Below are 16,643 nucleotides of genomic sequence, written 5' to 3' on the forward strand. Positions count from 1 at the left end.
CATTGTGTTTAGTGAAAAAAGGCCGGACACAAATGAGAATATTCAGTCCTATTTCAAGTAGAGCAAGTCCAAAAACAGGCAAAATAAATCCATAGTGGCAGGAGAATATTGTGGCTGCCTGAGGCTTGGGGGTAAAGGGGTGCGACGGAGGAAGGCAGATTGGGAAGAAGCAGGAGAGATCTTTGGGGGGTACTAGTGATCGGGTGGTGGTTACGCAGGTGCACACATACGGGAAAATTAATGGAGCGGAGCCCGCAGGGTTCGGGCATTTTAGTGTGTGTGGGCCATACCTCAGTCAAGTACTCTTAGCACACGCGGCCGCACCCACACGAAACCCCAGGAGGCTCAGACCCAGCTGTGGCCCCGCTCCGTTAGGGCCTCTGCGCCGTCGGCCCGCGCCCTCCAGTCCAACTTCCGCGCGGCGCGGAGGGCAGGAAGGCCGCTCCCTCCCCGGAAAGCGCCGGACAGCCCCTCCCCCGCCCGAGTCCGGCCGGACCGGGGTCCCCGCACGGGCCCCGGACGCCTGCGCCCCGCCCCCACCGGTGCCCCGCGACCGCACGCCCGGGCCCCGCCCCGGCCCCGCCCCCGTCCCGCCCCGCTATTCTGGCCGGTGGGCCATGCAGGGGAGGCTGCCGGCGGGTAGGGGCGGCGCGGGGTCGCAGGGAGCCGGGCTCGTCCGCACCACGTGCAGCAGCAGTGGCGGGTCCGGGGCCGGCGCCGGGCAGCCCGGCGCGAGGCCCTCGGAGGGGCCGCTGGACCCCGTCTACCCCCGCACTTATGGGGCCCTGCTGAAAGTGGCGCAGATGGTAAGAGAGGCCCGGGGCGCGGGGCCGGGGGCTCCTGGAGAGGCCGGGCGGGAAGGGGACCCGGGAGGTGGCGCGCCGGGCGGCGGGAGCCGGGCGGGGCCCGCCGGAGCATCGCGCCGCGGGCGGGGCGGGGGACTGCGCCGCCACCGGCAAGTTCGGGGAGGGCTTCGGAAAGTTGCTTGCGCTGCGCGGGCCCTGGAACTCAGCCCCGGCGCCACCGTTGCTCCCGCGGACCCGTATCTCCAAAGGTCCCAAGTTTTTCCACCCACCCCTCTGCGGGCCCCGACCCGCTTTCCGACAGAAACCCCAGGCAAAAGTTGCTTTTCGTCTTCCTTCCTCTTCTCTGGGCCGCGCCGCTTCGCACCCGAGCCGGGGGTGGAAGAGTGGCCCAGGCGGCGCGCTGAGGCGGCGCAACCCGACCTTCTCCCCCTGGAGGCCTCCTCTTCCTCCCACCCCAGGGCACAGGGCTCCACTGCTCAGGGCGCAGTTTCACAGAGAGGAGGAGGTCCGAAGTTCTCAGTTCCATAGTAGGCAAGAGGAATTGGGACCCTCCGGGCAACTGTTCTGGACCCCTGACCTCCCAAGTTCAAGGGAGCCTCCATGTCTAGAGGGTCTGCCGGGAGGCGGAGGATCAATGGGGAACGTCTTTTCTGTGGAGCCTGCGCACTAGTCTCCCTACTAACTGTAGGAAGTATCCAACCCTGTCTTTCCTGGTTTTTCCCCCTATATATACATACTTATGATAAAGTTTAATTTATCAATTAGGCATAGTAGGAGGTTAATAACAATGACTAGTAGTGAAATAGAACAATTATAGCAATATACTGTAATGAAAAAGTATGTGAATGTGGTCTCTCTCGAAATGCCTTACTGTCCTGTAATCACCCTTTTTGTGATGATGTGACATGATTGAAATGCCTGCCCGATGAGATCAAGCTAGATGAATGATGTAGGCATTGTGACATCGCATTAGGCTGCTATTGATCTTCTGATTAATCAGCAGAGCAGAGGGCCATCTGCTTCAGGACTATGGTTGGCTGTGGGTAACCTAACTCACAGAAAGCAAAACTGTGGGGGTGGGGCGGGGGTATTACTGTAACTCACTGGGGGAGCCAGAGTCACCTGTGGAGATAGGTAGGCAGGCTGGAGGTTCTGAGGTCTGAGTATGACCAGTGCAGTGACAGGAACCTTCCACCAAAGTTGATATTGTCTGGTCTGTTCTCTTGTTCCCCACTCTTTTCTTTTTTCCCATTTCTTCTTTAAACAAAATTTCATCTTAAACACCTTTCCCATTTGTTTCATATGTTTTGAAACTAGGTTGGGCTGTTTGTGACTCCACTCGTAATGTTTGCAGCAAGAGTTGGGGGGGGGGAGGGTAGTTTTGAACAGGGATGTGGACAAAGGGATGTGGGAATAGGAACAAGGTTACGCATCCAGAAGCTGGCGTCTGCTAAGGTGGGGCTGGACACAGGGTGAGAGCTGCCCTTGAATCCATACCACTGGTATTCTGGTGTGTGTACAGAGGGCTGTCATTTCCTGCTTGGGCCAGATCTGAAGGGAGGGGGACTGAGTTCCCTTTTCTCTAAGAAAGGTGTCTAGATGGACCCCAAATTAGGAAGTATTAGCTACTACTAATAACAACAACAAATTTTTCTGAGCAGTGTTGATTTTGAGCAAGACATGTTTTGGCTCACGGTAAGACCTCTAATCAGCTAAATAGAGGGGACCGGCCTACCTCTTCATTCTTAAAAGATGGGTGGGGTGAGACAGACCCTAATGCGGCCCTGGAAGAGATACCATGAATCAATAATGAGTTCAGTGGACAAAAATTGGGATCAAACCCTTCATCTGGTCCACGAGTTTGATGGACAAAGGTAATGGGGTTAAGAAGGCTCTGTGTTGGTCCATGAGTTTGGGGCATAATGTCTGTGGAGAAGAGAAAGTTCCATTTCATTGTAAGCTCCTCAACTAGGCTCTTGCCTGTGGCCCTTATGCCAGGTTGCAGGTGACAGTCATCAGGCCTGTTGTTCCATAGAAGAGAACAAAGACTTGGAGAGATGCTTCTCTGCCTCTTTTAAAACCTTCTTCGCCGGATTCTTATGCTTTCTTCCTCCCCTGGAGATCCCCGGTGATTGCAGGCTGGTTTGAACAGACCCCTTGAAAGTAAACTTGCCCTTGCAGGGTGGTCCTGTTACAATAGAGAGACTATTTAGGGTTGTCTAGCTGGGCCTCTTGTCTCACTCTTCCTCATTCTCCTCCTCTTTCTCTCTTCTGGGGTGCCTGTGTAGACATCTGATGTTCTCTTGTCTTCTTTGCTGGAACACGCGTGCAGGGTCAAGAGTTAACAAAACCGGGGGAAGGGCAGATGGCAGCTGAGGTGGCGCCACAATTGGACACTGTATCCATGGGTCCCTGATTTTGACTCTTGGTGTCTCACTTGCATCCTGAGTAGGCTGACCTTTATGTCCTACACTTCCCATAAAGTGTTTTCCTCATGGTCTGCTCAACAGACCTGTCAACATACTACTTTAAGAAACCATTAAAAAGGCTGTTGTCTGAGAACAACTTCCTTTCCTTGCTTTGAGTCTTGCTTTGAATCTCCACCACTACCAGAACCTGAGGAGAGAAAATAGGAGGAAAGCGAGTTCTCAGTGAATGTTGGTACCTGACACGTCACTTGCGTGAATCTTTATAATCCCGTGGCCACGATAGTTGACTTTCTTTGGTCTTCCTCTTTAGACTAGAGACCGTCACAGTTTTCGACCCTAGAGAACTGTGTTTCTTTGTTGTTGTTAATAGCTATATTTTTGGGGGGTCCTACTACTTAATAATACACTAGGGATTCTACACTATATACCATGTATGTGTCATTAACTGTTTTTAAGAATCCAGCGAAGTACCATGTTTTGACAAAGAGGAAACTGACTGAAAGGTTAAACTAGTAAAGGTCACACAGCTGTCAGCAGCAGAGGTGGGGCCAACCCAGGCCTGACTAACCTCATGTCCCCAAAGATCCCCCACAGTTATTGCTTGTTAATAGATCTGGGGAAATCGATGCCACAGTGAAATACCACTTCACACCCAGTCTGATGGCAACAAGAAAAAAGACATGCTAATAAGCCACCATACTAATAAGTATGACGTGGAGGATGTGAAGAAATCAGAACCCTCATACGTTGCCAGTTGGCTGGTGGGAATGTAAAATGGTGCAGACACTTTGGCAAACAGTCTGGCAGCTCCTCAGACTATTAAACACGGAGGTGCCACGTGATCCAACATTTCTGCTCCAGGGTATATACTCAAGAGAAGTAAAGACACACGTCCACCCACAAACTTGTACGGAGAGGTTCAGCGCAGCATTCTTGATAATAGCCAGAAAGTGAAAACAACCCAAATGTCCGTAAGCTGATGAAGGGATGAAAAAAACCGTGGTCTATTCATAGGATGGAATACTAGCAGGAAAAGGAACGAACACCATGGATGATCCTTGAAAACATGCTAAGTGGAAGAAGCCAGACACAAAAGACCGCATATTATATGATTCCGCTTAACATGGGATGTCCAGAACAGGCAAATTGATGGAGACGGAAAGTAGATTAGTGGTTTAGAGCTGGGGAGTTTGGGAGCTTTGGGAAGCGGCTGCTGAGAGGTAGGTGGTTTCTTTTTGGGTTGGTGAGAACGTTCTAAAACGGATTATGGTGATGGTTGCACAGCCCTGTGAGTATACTGAAAACCATTGAATCATACACCTCAAATGTGTGGATTGAGTCTCAGGAAAGCTGTTAAAAAGAAATAGATCTAGGGAGAGTTTGGAGCGGGGTACCCTGCATGGAGCCACTGGGTGTGGGAGGGCCACGGCTATAGGAAATCCCCCTGGTGTCTCCCCGTATCCGCTACTACAGGAAGGAGCGTCCACCTGCCGACCTCACAGAATCTGAGCTGAAGAGCCTTGTGGGAGGCGGGCAGGAGCCCTACACTGAAGGGGACCAGGTGCTCCTGTATGTGACCTTGCCAACATTCCTCATCAGTTCATTTGTTCCGCATATATTTAAGAGTTCATATTCATTTCTGCAGAAGCAGGAGGCTGTGACAAAGCCCTTGCCCTCAAGAAAGTCTGTGGTTTCATTGAGGTGACAGACAAGTCCCAGAACTGACTGGTTGGGAGGTAAAAGCTCTGATGGTTGCCTACACTTAGGAAGGAAGGGGGAGGCTTGAAGATGAAGGTTACATTTGAGTTGAATCTGGAGAGAGGAGTATGGGTTTGTGAGGTCAGGAGCACCCTATTCCCTCTCTACTGCCTTTATTCAGCATGTTTAAGTTGGAGACAAGGGATATGTTGGGGGTGGTGGAATGGAAGAAAATACAGCAGGATGTGAGTCAGTCCTTGGGCAGTTATTAACCTCTGTACCCCTGACGTCTAGAAAGAGGTGTCATCTCTTTTATTAGAAATCTGCTGTGTTCTCATGTGAGGCGTGCGGAATACAGCAGTTAACTAGACAACTTTCTGCCTGTGCAGGGAATCAAGGACTGTGACATTTGCAGAACCATATGGAAGGAGGATCAGAATGTGGTTTCACAAGCAGCAAAGATGGAAACTTAAATGTCTTCCAGAAGTTCCAGTTATTTACTCAGCAAATATTTGAGCACCTATTGTATGCTAGAATACTGTGGAAAGAAGAGCAAATAAATAAGGCAGATCAGCCCCTGTCCTCCTCCTAATACTCAAATAGGAAAATAAACTTTAATAAAATGATTATAAATCTATAACCATAAACTGCGACAAAAGCTCTGAAAAAGAGGCACTCAGTAACAAAGAGAATTAACTAGGAGTCTGACCTGTCTGGGAGATAAGGAGGGGCTTCTCGAAGGAAGGGGTATTTGAAGGATGAGGGAACGGCATTACCGGAAGAAGGAAAAGCACAGACCATGACTCTGAGTCTAGAGAAAGGAGTATTGCTGTGGTTGGAGGGGAGGGAACAAAGGTGGAAGTGGTTTGCGTGAGACGAGAAATATGCAAGGCCTGCCAGATCATCCTACGATCCTTAATCTAAGAATATCGGGGAGGCATCACGTCGCGATCGCTGTTGAAGTGGGTTTCAAACCAGGGCTGTACTGCCCCCTAGAGGTTATTTTGGAACTTGATGGAAACTCCTTTTTGGTTGTCAAGGATTAGGATCATTTTATGTGTACATTTTACTCATTTCAGGATAGTCATGAGGGCATTGCATATATTTAGTATCCTAAAGAGATGTTTTATCTGAAATAAGATTAAAGGAGCCTACTACGCAGGCTGGGTGGAAGCTGAGTGGGTGTGTGAATCTGGGGAGAGCACACTAAGTTTTCTGGCATGAGAGCATTCTAAATACCCTCTAGCAGGCTGGGGCAACTGTGGACTTCACTCTGGAAATTCACAGCCCAGTTACCAAATAGAATTGGACTGCGGGGGAGCTCAGCCTCTGGTATAGCCGTGAATAGACTTATGCGTGGAGAATGACCCAGCATAACCCAGAACGATCCACCCCTCTTTGTTCTGCTTTAGGTCTGTGTAGCAGGGGATAGCACCAGATTTGGGTCCCAAATGCAATCTGCACACTCATGTCCTACTTCCTGGAAGCCAGAGGGTTAAAGGCAGCAAGGGACCTCACTGCCAAGATTCTTTCACTCCCAACCCAAACCTGATCCAAGAACAGGAAACTACGATAAAACATAACAAGTTATGGGGTTTATTCCCGATGACACAAGTAATGCTTGCTCATTAAATTGGGGGAGACACAAAAAAGAAAGTAGTAGACTGTTTTCCAAGATTAGCGTTTTAAGAAAAATTTTATGTGGTTTCATAGTAGACGTGTACAATTTGAGGTTGTTCTATTTTTTTTTTTCTGTTAGAAAATTAGGATGATCTGTACCTATTTTGTAAAAAATTTTTTTTGCATAAATGTGATGAATGCTTTCTCGTGTCACTTAATGATTGCCGCAATTTGTTGTTGTTTTATGTTTATTTTTGAGAGAGAGTGTGAGTGGGGGAGGGGCAGAGAGATGCGCGTGCACGCGCCACACACACACACACACACACACACACACACACACACACACACACACACAATCTGAAGCAGGCTCCAGGCTCTGAGCTGTCAGCACAGAGCCCCACACAGGGCTCGAACTCACGAACCGTGAGGTCATGACCTCAGCTGAAGTTAATGGACTGAGCCATCCAGGTACCCCGTGCGATTTGGTTTTTAACAGCATTGTTGTAGTCAGTCGTAGGTGTGCTATTGTCTGTGTGACCAGCCCCCTCCCCCTTTTTGTGGCTTAAAAAGCTCCCGATTCTGTCGATGTAGGAAAAGTCTCTGGTGCACTTCCTTGTAGAGACATCCTGGTGTACAAATCTGTAAATTCTCCCTCAGGATAAATGGCAGTGACCTTTTACAGAGAGGAAATGAAGTGCTTCTTGCCCTTCAGAGCATGGTGACATTAAACAATTATCTGAACATTTTAATATCTAGAAATTATTGGATGTCCCTTTATCATCCAGAAATTTCCAGGAGCGGAATGTGATGGTAATATTTTAAGTTGTGATGGTATTTTTGGTGTCTGATGGTTTGGAAAAGGAACAATGACATCGATGGGCTAGAAGATTCTGTAGTGCTCTTAATTTTTTTTTTTTTTTAATTTATTTTTGAGACAGAGACAGAGCATGAACGGGGGAGGGCCAGAGAGAGAGGGAGACACAGAATCCGAAGCAGGCTCTAGGCTCTGAGTGGTCAGCACAGAGCCCCACGCGGGGCTCAAACTCACAGACCGCGAGATCATGACCTGAGCCGAAGTCGGACGCTCAGCCGACTGAGCCACCCAGGCGCCCCGATTCTGTAGTGCTTTTAAATGCACTTGTATTTAAGTAATGGGACCAGCATGTGCGTAAATTTGAAGAATGATCTTACCACACCTATTTATTCAGGCTGCAGAGTATGTAGATTTCTTAACTACTGGCAAGAATTCCCCTCCAGAGCCCCCTAAAAACCACCTGCCCCCCGATTGGGAACCGGCGGCCAAAGGAGACGGTGCTGATGAAGGCCACTGGGGAGCATGAGTGGGTGCGTGCGTGCGGTCCCGCGGGAGTCACCCAGGTTTCCGGGCGTCACAGTGAGCACTCCAGACCCTCCACGGCAATCCTGGGCCTCACGTGGGGGACTCCCTGTGTGGGTCGGCGTATTTAGTTACATTGATGTGTCAGGGAAGGGCTTCTCTGCTCCCTTCCTCCCAGCCCCCGCCCCCCATTCTTAGGCTTCCTGCCCAGCGCCACTGGACACCCATCTGTTTCCTCCCCCTGCCATCTGCCTTCCCCGCGCTGGCCCAGGCGTGCTGCCCACGGGAGCCTCCCTCTGACCCGCCGCCTGCCACATGCTCGCCGTCTTTGTCACCAGTTTGGCTCAGCGTCGCCCTCGCCGGCTGCTCACTCTCTGGCGTTCCTCGCTGGGGCCTCGGCAACTCCTGGCATCGGTGGCCTGGCCCAGAGCCAGGTACTGGCTGCCGGTGCTTCAGCAGCCCCAGGGGCTTTCTGGAGGAAAGGAGGACGGGAAGGAATCTCTCCCCACCACCGCGGCCCACCCCAGCTCCCTGGTGGAAATCAGGAACAGAAGAGCTACTCAGCCTCTGCAGAAAACGGAGTTCAGCTGGCTTGTGTTTTAATCAGCAGTGATGATGACATGACCCTTCCTTTTCCTGGAGCGGCCACACTCTTTTTTTTTTTTTGTTTTATTTCCTTCTTTAGATAGCTAGAAGGATAGGTGGTTTGATAGAGGAGGAGAAATTTTCTGTAAAGTGGTTTCCACATATTACCCACAGAAAGGATTGCTGTGAAAGAGCGGTATTATCCAAATTTTTAAAGATAGAGAAAACGCAGTTCCTTCAGAAGGAGATGGGAAGGCAGGAAAAAGAGTAATTAATTAAATGCTTTCAGGTACAGAGTAAATTGGAACCTGCTGGAAAGTACTGAGAACTACTATCGTGTGACCTCAATGTGTATTTACTCACTTTTCCTCATAGGTTTTCTTTATTCAGCAGCAATGCTAGTAATTGTTTATGAAGAAGCCTTTTTTTTTAAAGTGTATTTATTTTGGTGGGGGGAAAACACTAGCGGGGGAGGGGCAGAGAGAGAGTCTCAAACAGACTCCACACTGTCAGTGCAGAGCCTGATGCAGGGCTCAAACTCATGAACCATCAGATCATGACCTGAACTGAAGCTGGATGCTTAACTGACTGAGCCACCCAGGCTCCCCTGAGGAAGTCTTTTTTTAACTTTTCCTCCCCAATGATAAAAGTGGTACTTTAATAATAATAATAATAATAATAATAATAGCATTTATCACTCATTGACTTCCTTAGGTAGCAGCCACGAGGCTACATGTTCTACATGTGTTACCTCATTTCATCCCCATGATAAGTAGGTCCTGTCATTATCTGCATTCTATAGATGAGGAAACTGAGGCACGGGGAAGTTAGGTACCTTGCCCAAAGTCATAGCCATAAAGAGTGAAGCTGGATTTTGGAACCAGGCAGTTTGAGTCCAGATCTTGAGCTCATCAAAGGACAATTTGGGGTCCTTTCTTTTTCAATGTCAATACACCATGAGTATTTTCCTTTGTCATTAAACCTGTTTGAAAGCGATGTGATACCTGCATCCGAGTCCTTTGTTTGGTTGTATCATAATTTATCCATTTGGCTTCTCGCTGGTGGGCAGGCTGTGGCCGATCTGAAAGGAGGTGCTGTGAGAAGCAACAGCGGGTACTTAGAGACGGTTTCACCCTTTGCCAGAGATGAAATCGGCCAGACAAGGGAAAACCCCTCACTGGGGTATTGGACAGTGTGTGTATAGTATTTTAGAAAGCATATTCACATGTTACCCACAGGGCTACTGGAAGGCTTAAGAGGAAACCATCGTTTACTACTCTCGTTTGTTAAGTCACAAGTTCCTCCTGGAAGGGTTGGGAACAGAGGGGAACTAAGGCGCGAGTATCTGCTCTACTGTGTCAGGCAATTTTACATGCAGTTTCCCTTTGCTTTTAACCCTGTTAGTGGCTCTGTATTACTTATCTTCCATTTTTTTTGGTTGAACGGAGGCTGAGAGGTTTTGTAACTTGCCCAACGTTGAAAATACCCATTATATTCTGGAGCCAGCATTTGAACCCGGGTAAGGTCAAGGCCTAGCCTTTCTATGGTGGTGTGCCATCTCTCCATGTGGGGTGAGCAGACCCCCCCCCAGGCTAGCCCACTGTGGCAGATGTGCCATAGGGTGACCCCTAGTGAGTCACAACCTTGTGTAATTCCTTCCTCTTGAGCGTGGGACGGCCCTGTGACTTGCTGCTAACCAAGAGAGTATAGCAAAGGTGATGGATGTTATTCCCATGGTTATGTCATGTCAGATGCCTAGGTGAATGGATGTTGCAGGTGTAATTAATGTCCTAAATCAGTTGATTCCAAGTTAATCAAAAGGAGATCATCTCCAGGTAGGCCTGACTTCATCATGTGAAAGTCCTTAAAGGAGGTACTGGGTCCTTCCCAAAAAGGGAGATTCTCCTGCAGGCCCTGGGAAGTAAACGCTGCTGAGGGAGTTGGGCGCGAGAGCCTGGCAGAGGCCACCTGCCCAGCACCTATGGGCTGTGTCTGGAATCTAAGAGCAGCCCTCAGCAGATGGCCAGAAAAACAAAAAACCAAAGACCTCTGTTTCAGCAGGGAACTAAAATCCGCCAACAATCATGTGACCTCGGAAGAGGACCCCAGGCCTCAGATAAAACCCCAGCCTGGCCAACATCATGGCTGCAGCCTTTTGAGACCTAGAGCAGAGGACTCTCGCCTGGGAGCCTAAGTGTTCTTTTAAGCTACTTAGTTTGTGGTCATTTGTTACACAGCGGTACATACTCTTACACCCACAGAAGCCCATGTATCCTGCATCAGATCTGGCACTCTTGTGGCCGTTCCTTGGCAAGGAAAGATGGGGCAGCAGCAGTGCAGAAGGCAGAAGGTGCGTTGCCATTCTTCTAATAATAATAGACCGGATAATTCGTACCTGGGCTGTGGCCCTACATCATTGAATTCCTGTGGAGTAAACCTGTTGAGCTCTTGCTCTGGGCATTGTGCCGTATGCTTGGCATGCAAGAACTCACCCAGCATTACAGCCTTTCTAGGTGTCGGTATTCCCATTTTACAGGTGAGGAAACATGCGGGGCCTTCTCTGCAGCCTCTAGGCTTGTAACAACTGCCTCTATCTCCCAGCCATCCTGTTCCCCTCCAGGGTCCCCTCCCAGAACGATTTTTTAAGATTAATTTATTTATTTTGAGAGAGAGAGAGAGGTGAGGGGCAGAGAGAAGGAGAGACAGAATCCCGACTAGGCTCCGTGCCATCAGTGCAGGGCCCGATGTGGGGCTCGAACCCATGAAGCGTGAGATCATGACCTGAGCCAAGATCAAGAGCCGGACACTTAATTGACTAAGCCACCCAGGCACCGCGCCCCCACCCGCCGGAGCCATTCTAAAAAATAAAAACCCTGATCCAAACAGAAAGTATGGCTGTGTAATTGCTAAAAATATGTTTATGGTTTTTTTTTTAATTTTTTAATGTTTATTTTTGAGAGAGAGAGAGAGACAGAGCACGAGTTGGGAGTGGGGGAGCAGAGAGCAAGGGAGACACAGAATCTGAAGCAGGTTCCAGGCTCTGTGCTGACAGCTCAGCACAGATGTGGGGCTTGAACTCACAAACCATGAGATCCTGACCCGAGCCGAGGTCAGACTCTTAACCAACTGAGCCACCCAGGCACCCCAAATTATGTTTACTTTTTAAAAAATAGACATGATCAAGATTTTAAAAGTACACTGTATACTCTGTGTGTTAGCCAACTTGACAATAAATTGTATTTAAAAAAAAAAAGATTTTAAAAGTACAAAAAGTCCTCAATTTCCACTTTCCCTCCCTGGAGGCTACCAGTGATCCCAGTTTCTTGTGCATCTTTCGGGAATTATTTTGTGCTTCCGTGTGTGTATGCCCCCTCTCCCCCCAGATGGGAACAAACTTATACACACTGGTCTGTGATCTTCTTCCGCAGGGTTTCAGGGATCTTCCACATCCATTGACTGAGGAAGACTCTACTTAGTGTTCGGTGTTCAGAGTTCCACTTTAAGATGCTAAGAACTAGGGAAGTCTAGGGAATAAAACTTGTGTGACCAGCATTTTTCTTAGAATTTCCCAGTATCCATCACAGGGGGTGGGTGTTGAAATCAGCTTCCCTAGAAGTAGAGCTAGAGATGGGGTTCTTGTGCACATGGTTTTCTGAGTCAGGGAGGCAGGCGCGGGCAGGAGAAGGAGCTAGACAAAGGTGGATTTTAGAAGTCTAAGCCTCAGCCTGATCTTGCAGGGACCTCTGGAAAGTGAGGGGCAGCACAGATTCCCCTGTTTGGAGGCACTGGAGCTGGGCTTTTGTACCCTTCATTGGCCACAGACCAGGGAAGGGAGTAGATAAACTCCCAGGGACCTCTGAGCCAGACAGCTGTAGCTGTAGAGGGCAAGATCATTGGCACAGGGTTTGCAGGCGGGAGGAGTTAGCAGCAGCGCCCCCTGCAGTACCTGGGCAGTGGTGCATTGACCTGGTTAGAGGCAGCGTAGTTGAGCAGCGCACCAATGGAGTGCCCGCTTGTGTTCCTTAGGAACATTGGAATTGCTTCCGTTTTTCCGATCTCTGGTGAGGCTCGAAGCCGATGCAGTCTGAGGACTTAACAAACCTGACTCCTTCCACCCGCAAAACTGGTTTATCAATATTCTTGCCCAGTCCCGTTGGATCTCTGCCAGGCTGCTCAGCCTTTCAGACCACCCAGGACTTTTGATGTTGCGTTTTGCTGTCCACTTAAAGAGTCATGTCATTATTTTTTAACTCCCACTTGAAACAAGGGGAGAAGAAAGCAAATTAGCGTGTACTGCATGAAAAATAAAATCAATAACGGAGCAAAATTATTTCTGTAACCTTTTACAAGGGACTCAGAAGCAATGTCATGGTAGTATGAATAACCTGACCGTATCTGTTTTAACTCCTGGGAAGGACTTAAGAATGTAACCACAGAGAAAGTTTCCTGGAGAAAAGAAATTTGATTTCTGAGGTGAGGCCTTATTGACACAGACGGTTGTGAGTTTCACTTGGAAAAGGTAAAAGAGACACCACTAACCCTTATATTGACAATGTGACATTGGTTTTACAAGGGCTTGTCAAGTGTCACTGTCACTGAGCAGTGTGTCCTGTTTACCAACTTCCACTTCAGGCAGAGAATGAAACTCCCCTATTAGAAACAATATGCACCCCTTGTGTCTAATAGGGGTCCCCTTGCTGGCTGTAAGCTTACTCTCACCACTTACGGTGACATCAATCCCATATTTAGGGATGCGATCGCTGCTTCAACATACACTTGTCTTAGTGTGGTTTAGGGATGAAAAATGGCTTTCCAGTTGTAGTGGGTTGAATGATGACCCCCAAAATATATGTCCACATCCTAATCCCAGGAACCTGTGAACGTGGCCTTATTTGAAAAAAGGGTTTTATCGGATGTAGTTAAGGGTCTTGAAATGATGATGTGAATTACCTGGGAGGTCTCTAAATCCAATGACAGGTGTTTTTGAAAGAGACCCACCAAGGAGAAGGTGATGGGGAGTGTTGGTTTGAAACCTTCTTGGTGCTTCCCAGGTAATCTGAAACCAGTCCCTCATAGTGGGAAGGCAGGGAGAGACCAACCAGGTGGCACATTTAATAAGCAAAGGGAACTTACATACAAGGCTTGCCTTGGGCGGCAGTAAGATGAATGGATTCCTGCGCATGCCCACCAAATCTTAAAAGTTTCCATAGAGGCATTAACTGCCTTCAGTCACATACACTGTGCAGGTGTTCTCAACGTTGCATCACTATCTCAAGACGGTCCTCGGAGTAGCCTCTGGGAGTGTGAAAGGCAACCAGAACCCCAAGTTCCAAGGATGGTACGGGGGAGGCAGTGAGGACCTCTGAGGACCCAGGTCCAGCTCCCAGGTCAGCTGGTGGTCACATCTGTTTGATGACCTTCTCCAGCAGTGATGTGAAGATGTGGCAGAGATTGCAGTGACGTGGCCATGAGCCCAGGAACACCAGGGCAGCTGCCAGAGGCTGGAAGGAACAAGGAATGGATTCTCCCTCAAGTCACCAGAGAGAGCGCAGTCCTGCCAACACCTTAATTTAAGCCCAGTGGTACTGATTTTGACCTCTGACTTACAGACTTGTTTTTTTTTTTTTTTTTTTTTTAATTTAAAAAAAAATTTTTTTTTTCAACGTTTGTTTATTTTTGGGACAGAGAGAGACAGAGCATGAACGGGGGAGGGGCAGAGAGAGGAGGGAGACACAGAATCGGAAACAGGCTCCAGGCTCTGAGCCATCAGCCCAGAGCCTGACGCGGGGCTCGAACTCACGGACCGCGAGATCGTGACCTGGCTGAAGTCGGACGCTTAACCGACTGCGCCACCCAGGCGCCCCTCTGACTTACAGACTTGTAAAAGAAGGAATTTCTGTTATTCTAAGCCACCACCTTTATTGTAGTGTTTTACAACAACTGCAGGAAACTGATACAACCAGTTCAAGACTTTCCATTTTGGTCAGATTCTAGAAATCTTCCACATGGTGGGTCGTAGACACTGAATATTTTCTCCTTTGAGTAGCAACGGCTCATTTGCAGGAACAGTGTTTCAGAGAAGAGATGGCCATCGTCTGCTGTTCTGGATGACAGTTATATCTCAATCTTCTTTATTTTGGTACATCTTTTTCCTTAATAGCTTATTCAAAAAGAGAAGCAGCCCTTGAATTTCTGCTGAGAAAAGCAGAACCCTAAAGACAGAGCATACATGAAGAGAACATCAGAGAGTCATTCTCAGATGGCGGAGTAGAGACAAAAGATGAAAAGTACATTCCAAAGAAGAGCTGTTTCTGGCTTTCTGTGGGCATTGAATGACATGTCCCCAGTTCCCCCGAACCATTAGATTGCCAAATAAATTTTACAGCATTCTAGTAGAATCTTTAAAGATATTGCAGCCCCCCAAATATGTATTAAGGCAGTTGAATTAGCCCTGCCTAATCTGCTTGTGAAATAGTTGATATTGTTAAAAATGTTTGTAGAAGTGCCCAATGATTTAAGTCTCTAAATTATATATATATGTGTGTGTGTGTGTGTGTGTATGTATATATATATACTTTTGTAATTTTTTATTTATAAATCCAGATTTATAGAAACTTTGCAGGAGCAGTACAGAGACCCCCCCCCCCCATATACCCTTCCCCCAGGTTCTCAACTGTTAATCTTCTAAAAAAATATATTTTTTAAATGTTTATTTCTGAGACAGAGAGAGACAGAGCATGAGTGGGGGAGAGGCAGAGAGAGAGGGAGACAGAATCTGAAGCAGGCTCCAGGCTCTGAGCTATCAGCACAGAGCCCGACGTGGGGCTCGAACTCACAAACCATGAGATCATGACCTGAGCCGAAGTCGGTCACTCAACAGACTGAGCCACCCAGGCACCCCAAAGTTTTTTTTTTTTTAATGTTTATTTATTTTTGAGAGACAGACTGTGAGCGGGGGAGGGGCAGAGAGAGAGGGAGACACAGAGCCCCAAGCAGACTCCAGGCTCCAAACTCTGTCAGCACAGAACCCGACGCGGGGCTCGAACCCACGAACCGCAAGATCATGACCTGAGCCGAAGTCGGATGCTTAACGCCTCTTAACTGTTAACCTTTTAATATGTTTGTTTAATCATTTTCCATTTATGTACATATTATTTTTTCTTTGAATCAGTTGAGAGTAAGTTGCAGGCATAATGCTTTTTTGTCCAGCATTCTTCAGTGTGCATTTCCTAAGAAGGACCTTCTCTTACCTCACTTCAGTACAGTTACCTAAATCAGGAAATGAACAACACCAGACTATTATCTAACCTACCAGCCTTATTTAGATTTCGCCAGTTGTCCCACTAACGTCCCTTTTCTGGTCTAGGGTCCCATCCTGGATCATGAGTTATAGTCATTTGTCCTGTCTCTTTAATCCCCTTCAGTCTGGAACATACGTTCTTGTCTTTCACGACCTTGATATTTCTGAAGAGTCCAGGACAGAGCAACCCCATCCTTGGACATTAAAGTTGGTATGGAGGGCGGTATTTTGTGGCTGTAGCTGACACAGAAGAGGGAGAAGGAGACACATTTGGACCATGGCACACCTTATCTTAATTTTAGTGCTTTTGCTTTCACAAAAGACTCTTCTGCAAACTTCCTATCTGAAGTTAAAGTAGTTCACGTTGAGCTGGACTGCATGTCCTGGTGAAGGAAGGAAGCAAGGGAGGAAGGAAGGAAGAAAGAAAAGAGAAAAGAAGAAAAGAAAGAAAAGGGAGGGAGAGGGAAGGAAGGAAGGAAGGAAGGAAGGAAAACATACAGACTTACCTCAAATATCACACCCTTGGGGCAATGGCTAAAATGTATTGAAGACCCATCACCTACCAAGCCCAGTTCTATGAACTTGACATGAATTGCCTCATTCAGTCTTCCTGACAACCCTATCATCTAAGTACTGTTTTTCCCATTTCGCGCCAAGCGTCTGAATTCACAGTAGTTATGCGGTTGGATACTGCATACAGGGTTCCACTCGGTGACGGATATTTAGTTCACCAAAAACTCATGCTCCCTCTTTCACAGTGTGGGGCTGTTCCTGGTTGACAGCTGTGCAGCCAGACGTTTCCCGCCGTCTCTGTTTCAGCCAGGCTGTGCCACGGGTTCTCGCCGAAGGAGTAAGAGTAGAAGAGGTAC

General features: G+C 48.1%; 1 protein-coding gene across 2 annotated transcripts in view; it reads left to right on the top strand.

The window, feature by feature from the left end:
• Positions 1–290: 290 nt before the first annotated feature.
• Positions 291–16,643, top strand: part of CMTM7 (CKLF like MARVEL transmembrane domain containing 7) — a 51,097-nt gene continuing 34,744 nt past the window's right edge. For both annotated transcript variants that reach the window (XM_045436426.1, XM_045436427.1), the window contains exon 1: positions 291–806. In XM_045436426.1, the coding sequence (XP_045292382.1) occupies positions 618–806 (189 nt within the window). In that variant the 5' untranslated portion in view covers positions 291–617. The remainder of the gene's footprint in view (positions 807–16,643) is intronic.

The sequence above is a fragment of the Leopardus geoffroyi genome, chromosome C2, assembly GCF_018350155.1.
Source record: "Leopardus geoffroyi isolate Oge1 chromosome C2, O.geoffroyi_Oge1_pat1.0, whole genome shotgun sequence".
Lineage (NCBI taxonomy): Eukaryota > Metazoa > Chordata > Mammalia > Carnivora > Felidae > Leopardus > Leopardus geoffroyi.